This window comes from Siphateles boraxobius, unplaced genomic scaffold, assembly GCF_051911475.1.
Source record: "Siphateles boraxobius isolate OS27281-9 unplaced genomic scaffold, OSU_SipBor_1 90, whole genome shotgun sequence".
NCBI classification, from domain to species: Eukaryota; Metazoa; Chordata; class Actinopteri; order Cypriniformes; family Leuciscidae; genus Siphateles; species Siphateles boraxobius.
The window spans coordinates 1,467,088-1,474,636 of record NW_027509220.1 but is presented as its reverse complement, the minus strand read 5'-3'; the positions used below and the strand labels follow the sequence as shown (position 1 = coordinate 1,474,636).

Sequence of the window (7,549 nt, the reverse complement as noted above, 5' to 3'; positions counted from 1 at the left end):
TTACCCATGACTTTATCAATTTGATCAATTACCATCAACATTCTTTTCCTCAAAGAGCCATTGAAACATAATAAACCTGTATATTTTTCAAGAAAATAAGCTGTGAGAAGCACTTCTAAACAAACTGACTAATTGCTAAGCATAACAGATTCAAAAAGAGGAAATGAGAAATAAGTGGCAGAGATATGAGAAATGAAACAGCGGCTCCTGTAAACTACCCGTTCACCATTCTCATCTTTAACCCAAACAGCCCTAAACACTTCACCCCCAGGTCAAAGAAAATTCAATCATTCTGAAAACATAAAACACCCGGCCTCCCATAATCCCCCAGTGGTATGTTTCCACTTTAGCAATAATTGTATTTTCTCTTCAGATATCTAATAGAACAGCAGCAGCAATGGCTTGGTACTTGTTTAATTTCTTCCATCTGTTCTCTTTTGGACCCGAAGAGATGTAGAACAAAAGGGGGAGGCCATTAATAGGAATAGAGTTTACAGAAGTGCCAGCAGAGCCTGTAGTTCAGACTGGAACAGGCCAACAATTTCACCTCATACTTTTAGGCGGAAAAATCTGTCCTCAAATCCTCGAACGCATGGAGCAGCTCATGCATCTTTATGAAGATCTCCAAAAGACTGTTGTCAAAATGTTTATGCAATTATGTGTATAATCAGCAGATGGAATTTGAAACTCTGAACAATATATTTTTAATGGGGAATAATAGCAGGGTGCTTTCAGTTTGTGCCATGAAGAAAAAAATTAAATGCATGGACTCAAAAATACCTGTCCTTAATAACTACTGAATTGTGAGGCAGCTCAGGTACTTATGTATGAAGCATTGAGTATTAAGTAATACATTTCACTGCGAAAATGCCCAGACTGCTCAACTTCTCTGCTGTAAAGCATCAGCCAAGAAGCAAGCGCTTGCAGATGTGTTGAAATGAAAGATGATTCCTTAGTCACCGCCGCCATCTAGAGGAGAAAACACATGGTAATATCCAGATCCCTTATATACAAACACTTTTGGGGATTTTATTACATCATATTTGTGCATGCTATTGTGAACGTGTCACTTGAGGGAGTCATTTTTATGCAGCTATATTGAACAGTTAAAGAAAAGATAATTGTTCATCCCATGTAATTTATACAAATCTGTTCCTTCAATGATTCTTGAGTACTGGGACAAAACAGCCGAGATAACTAAAATACAACTGCATGAATCAAGAAATAATCACTTGGTGTATATAGGGCAAAACAATCAGATACAAAAAATAATGTGTCAGTTATTGTACATACTGTATAGCTTTCATTAAATAAATGAATTAATTCATGCCCTGTCAAACTGATGTTCAGCTGCAAAATTGTTTTTCAGTAAAATATCTATGCATTTTTAAATCAAGATACATTTACTTGAGAAGCAAAATGACTTAAGATATAAAGTCTTGTTTTCTGAAAAATTGATCAAAATTAAGTGACTTAAAACAAACAACAAATTTCTACCCCAGATTTTTTTTTTATATTAAAAAAAAATCTTGATTGATTTTTTTTTACATTTTTGTAATGTAAACAAGTCAAAAACATATATATATATATATATATATATTAATATATACTATATGCAGTGCACAGTCAGAAAATCACATGTGTGAAGCCTTATAAAGTTTATATACATTGTAGTCTATGTTTATTTAAAAAAAGAAAAAAAACCTCTTTAAAGTTGAAGTTATATTTGAATGGATGTGAAGTAGCGAGTGATGGCCTGGTCAGTGGTCTAAAGGCTGTTGATGAGGATCATGTGAAGACACACAGAGAATGGCTGCATGAAGGGAAAACACGCTTTGGGTAACAGTGAGTAAATCTTCATTTCCATTTGCGTCATAGTCATGTCATTGCGTTTGCTTCTGTCACTATGTGGGGGATCTGGTTGTGCAGAGATAACAGACAACAACCTGCTAAAACCAACAAGGACATGCAGCAATTTCCAACATTTGTCTCTTCATTGATGTTGTCTTCTAATGACGTCTAAACCAGATCCAACACAACTTCATTGGTGAATTAAGCTGTAAAATATTCAATAAATATCGATATTATACACTATTGTAATATTCAACAATGCTTAAATAAAATATGGCCTTAAACTCTAAATGAGGCATTTACATAAACATAAAAAATTATTCATGTAATTTGTCATAGACAAGTGTTAAGATGGCATGAGCAAAAATTGTCTATAGTGTGCTTGACTAAAATTACAAAAGCAAAGAATGCACATTTTTATGAAAGGTAAGTGTAAGAGAAAAGGAAGCCTTAATGGTGCATGTATCTGATTTATTAATATGAGGCAGACAGTTTATTTAACTTTAGTCATGATGTTTGACCTGAAAGGCTGTCTGTTCACTCTTATCTGCAGGTGAGCATACAAACCCTTGTGTAAACTGAGATGTAAATTTATAGTTGGATTGAATGCACTGTCACACCAGTCCATCTGCAGCAGGTGCAAATTCATACTAGAAGGGGATATTCGGGTTGCATTGGTCAAATTAAGATCTGCACGGTCAGAAATGAAGTTAGTGAACATTTATCTCTTTGGGATTTTTGCGTTTGTTTCATCCGATGTCAATTCCACCTCAACAGATGTGCAAAAGATAACAATTGCAATTAAGAAGCGCATCTGGAATGAAATATTCCAGTTGAAAGATTTGACACGCAATGTTCCGGCCGATAGGAAGGCACCTGAGTTCATGATGGAGTTATATGACGCCGTTGCGGACTCGAACGGAACGCTGAAAAACTCGAAAGTTCTGGAAGGAAATATTGTTAGAAGTTTCGAAGGTGCGTAAATATAACTGGTGAAATGGGCAGTGTTACACTGCGCGTTTTGGTGCTAATGCGGATATTGTTTTCTAATCTAGGACAGTCAAGCGGCTCACATCACTACTTTAATCTGACATCATTCGGACAGGACGAGCGCGTGATCAAAGCAGAATTCCGATGGTTTCGCCGAAAACATCCTTTTATGGGACCTCATCATTTTTACAAAGTAAGTCGGGCATTTAAGTTCTTTGAAAGACGATTTAAGTAAGCAGCGGATTATACAGTGATAGGCAAAATATAATGTAAGCTTTTCCTTTTAAAAGCAACGCCAGTAGCCCAGATAACAGAATACATTCTATGAACGTTTTGCTAACGTTCCCATTAAGTTATGATTACGTTATTTTTTAAATGTCCCCTCAAAGTTCAAAACGTCCAGTTTTTAAAACTTTTATTATTATTATTATTATTATTATTATTATTATTATCATAATATACGAATGTTAAGAGAATATTCCATTTTAGAATTTTACAAACATGAGAACGTTACTTGTTTTAAACGTTTTTTGAACGTTCTAAAACAAGTAGTAGCATTTATCAAACATTAGACGAACATCCAACTGTTTCAGGGAAAAAAAAACTCTCCATGAATATAATAATATATATGTTTGTGCTAACATTTTGAGAACATTACTAAAGATGTGACAACTTTGAACATATGTTCTATTAACGTTACATTAAGAATTTGTTTATTACTTAGAGAGAACATTGCTTGAACGTTCTGAGAACGTTCCCTGTTAGCTGGAAGGAAATGTTCAAGGCTTTTGATGTTCGTCACAAGTAACCTTGACTTACAGAAAACTTAACCAGAAAACTCTGTTTTAGATCGACCTGTATGAAGTGCTGGACAGCAGACCTAAACCTTGGCGAGGGAATTTGATAAGCTCAAGGTTAATACCTGTCTACACCAAAGGATGGGAGGTATTCAACATCACACAAATGGTAAAAAAAAAAAAAAAAAAAAAAAAAAAATATATATATATATATACATTATATTATATTATATGAAGAGGAAAACAAATTGTAATCATTTTGTTTGTGCTGCTGTTGCAAAAATAACTCCTAAATTCTTAACAGGTGACCAAATGGATTCTTCACAGTGGTACAAATAATGGTATCCTGATCGTGACTGCTTTACCTTCAGGGAACTGGTTTGAGTCCAGCATTAAGATGGACAAGCAGTCAGATGAGACAAATGCGTATTTGGTTATATATTCAGATGACGGACGAAAGCACTACCAACACCCACCTTTCTACACAGGTAATTATGCCATAAAACATACAGAAATTCTCCAGACACAAGTATAATATATGGGTGTTTTCTAGACTATGGGTACTTTTGGCCCTGTGGTCTTTCAGAAAATAAACTTTCTTAAAACACACTTCACACTTATTTATTTATGGACATACATGGAGCCACAATGGCATTTCCATCACATTTCAAATAGCATAGGAAATGGGTGGAAATTTCCATATTTAAACAATACAATAAGAGGCATTTTAAAAGTAGAAAAATTATTGATGTCCCGGTAAAAGTTTCCAGAAATTGTTTAATGTGACATTCGTATAAGAAAAATAAAAAGTTGAAATCTGTTTAGAAAAAAAATCAACCTCAGGGACATAAAGGGACCTAAAGACTCACATATTGATAACTAACCCTCTAAAAAAATATTTGACTTTTTTTATTTTCTTAGAATGGCTTAACTTGAAGTGCTGTAAAAAAAAAAATGTTTTATTTTTTTTTATTTTAAGGTCCTTTATGATATGTTGCCAGACGGCAACAACGTACAACAGTGGAATTTTTTTAGAAAAAAAAAAGCCATTTAAATTAGATTTTTTTCCGTAATAGCCTTCAAATGCATTGGCAGTATGACAAGCCGTTTTAACTTTTATTCATTTCCAGGATACTATTTATTAATATCAACAATTACATTTTTACTAGGTAAAATGATAGTTATTGATATAAGGAATTAGATTTCTACTATAACAATGGCAATTTTTGATATCAATAATTTAATTTTCACTAGTGACAATGTTAATTTCTGATATCATGAATGTGATTGTTACTAGTAAGAATTTTAGACATTTTAGATATCTAAAATAATATTGATATCAGATTTTCAGATATCAAAAATGATTTTTTTACTGGTAGCAATTCAATTGTTGATATCAAGAATAGACATTTCAACTAGTGACATTTGAATTATTGATATCAGGAATTCACACATTTACTAACAAAGAAATGATTGATATCAAAATTATATTTCTACTAGTAAGAAATAAATTATTGATATCAACAATTGATTTTGAATGGCAGCCTATGGTGACATTTTAGTGAAAATACAATTATAGATATCAATAATTCATATCCTGGAAATGAATAAAAGTTCAAACAGCTTTCCATATTGGCAGTCCTTAACCTATGACTAATCAACATTACATCACTAGCATTAATGTTGTTATTGCTACAGCTTAACAGATTGCAGCTGACCTGTCTAGCTAGCTAAACTATTGCAATAATGTCATTCCACATTCCGCTTGGCAACACAGACATTTGATTGATTTACCAAAAACTGATTTCATAAAAACTTTTTTTTTTGGTGAATATGTCATAATAACTTAACTGAGGTGATGTTTTGATTATTTTTGTGTATGTGATATGGGATGGTCCTTGTTTGTTACTGACGTTCTAGATTGCTTTCAGCAACTACAGACAAGAGACGGCAGTCTGTCAAAAATCTCGTCACAGAAAAAATTTCATGTCATTTGACTTAACCAAAGCACATCATTGGCTAAACTAAGGTCTTCTCATTCCAACAAAAAAACATTAGAATGTTTTCTTAAAGAAACATTGGCAATGAAATGAACACAAAGAGTATGTTGCCATATGGCAACACCATGCGGTAGAGGGCTAACTATAAAGCATAATGATGAGTGCGTATCATGTGTGTCTTGTGTGTATGAAAGTTCTGATGTCATTGTTGACTTTCTTTTAGGACAACATATCAACACATCTCTTAAATTCCTGGAGCCTACAGAAAGTTTAGTGAAGTCAACACTGCGGAAGCGCAGGAGCGTGCGTGCCTTAACTTCTACATGCCAGAGAACAAACCTCTACGTAGACTTCACTAAGATTGGCTGGTCAGGGTGGATAATATCTCCCAGAGGTTATAATGCATACAGTTGCATGGGCTCATGTCCGTTTCCGCTGGGCGAAGGTCTACGGGCTACGAATCACGCTACTGTGAGATCCATCATGAACGCGCTGAAACTGTCGCAGGAGGCGGGAAAACCGTGCTGTGTTCCTGATGTGCTTCACCCCATTAGCCTCCTGTACTTCGATGATGAGGAAAATGTCGTTCTAAAACAGTATAACGACATGGTTGCGGGCAGTTGTGGCTGCCATTAAAATACTTAAACTTATGTTGATGTGTACTGTGGCACACTTCAATCAAATGTACATTTAGATAGCATTATTTTTTAGTTGATATTTGTATCTGATTTGTAAGTCTAAACCAAATTAAAGATATTAAATGCAAGCATTACAATAATGTCTTTTATAAGTGTGAAACAGATCTACCTCTATCATTATGAGCAAACTACTGTGATTGGAAAATGCTCTTTCAGACTTAGAAACGTCATACTTGAAACGCTCTACCCACCAATCTACTGTGTCACAACTCTATTAAGCTTGTTACATATTAGGCTTATCGTTTGTGCTGCCAGTACATATATTGTAATAGCTGGTCATCCAAGCTCGACCCCAAGGGCGTAGGTTTAGGGGGGGACGCTAGGTACTAGTCCCAATCAATATTTTGAGATGACAAATTTGTCCCCACCAAAATTCAGCAAGCGCCTTTGAACTGCTATTTTGATATTTGCGCTGCATTTGGATCTTTGCGCTGCTATTTGGATCGATTCCAACGGCCAGGACGACGACAGTACAAGATAACCTACGCCGTAATTTGATTGGCGGCGGGGCATCTGACAGGCAGGGTACACGCGCGGGCCGGGACTACTTTTTGTGCTTGCACTCACTGGCAGCGAGCGGGTGGTGTGTGCGCGTGTGTGTGCGCGTGATGACGCCGACGGTAAGTTACCAGGGCTGTCTCTCTGCCTGCCATATACAAAGGCCAGAGTAAAACATTTTAATATTCCGTTTTTTTTTGTCCCTTTTTGTACTTTGTAGATCAGCTATGTCACCCAAGAATAAGAAAGGGGACATACGAAGCTTTTTCATAAAGCAGAGTGTAAGTAGGCAAAAATAACTAGCCACACACATAACTAGCAGTAGTAGTGACTGACCAGGCTTTCAAATGCAGATTATACTGTGGAAAATAGTATTAACTGGTGACCCTGGTTACCAAGGATATTGTTACAGTTAAACCTAGCTTCTGCAATCGTTCAAGGTTAGGAGCATTAATTATGGGTGTGCAGCACGGATAGACTCGTAGAAGTCGCGCTATCATGATAGAATGCTACGTTAGCAAGTCACTGAATGTTAATTAGCCTACCTTAAATTAGAATCTTGCAGTCATAAACAGTGGATCATCTGAGACATTTTTCGTTTCTACATTCTGTTTATGTAATGTATTTGTGAGTGTAGCCTACTTGCTAGACACATGTGCTGGAAAAACATGTTGGCAATGTTAAAAAGGCAAATGTTAACACTGTTGGTTATTCC

General features: G+C 35.4%; 1 protein-coding gene across 1 annotated transcript; it reads left to right on the top strand.

Moving 5' to 3' along the window:
• Nucleotides 1–2,363: 2,363 nt before the first annotated feature.
• On the top strand, nt 2,364–6,339 carry LOC143733114 (bone morphogenetic protein 2-B). Its single transcript, XM_077224683.1, has 6 exons — nt 2,364–2,404; nt 2,489–2,826; nt 2,907–3,034; nt 3,691–3,807; nt 3,943–4,126; nt 5,862–6,339. Exons 1-6 carry the CDS (start codon nt 2,364–2,366, stop codon nt 6,272–6,274), a joined length of 1,221 nt encoding a protein of 406 aa, XP_077080798.1. The 3' UTR covers nt 6,275–6,339.
• The last annotated feature ends 1,210 nt before the right edge of the window (nt 6,340–7,549 follow it).

Excerpts from the sequence above, each read along its gene's own strand:
- LOC143733114 (XM_077224683.1), top strand. The coding sequence starts at position 2,364 with ATGTTTGACCTGAAAGGCTGTCTGTTCACTCTTATCTGCAG. Across the intron at positions 2,827-2,906 it reads TATTGTTAGAAGTTTCGAAG|GACAGTCAAGCGGCTCACAT; the intron begins GTGCGTAAATAT and ends TTTCTAATCTAG. Across the intron at positions 4,127-5,861 it reads ACACCCACCTTTCTACACAG|GACAACATATCAACACATCT; the intron begins GTAATTATGCCA and ends ACTTTCTTTTAG.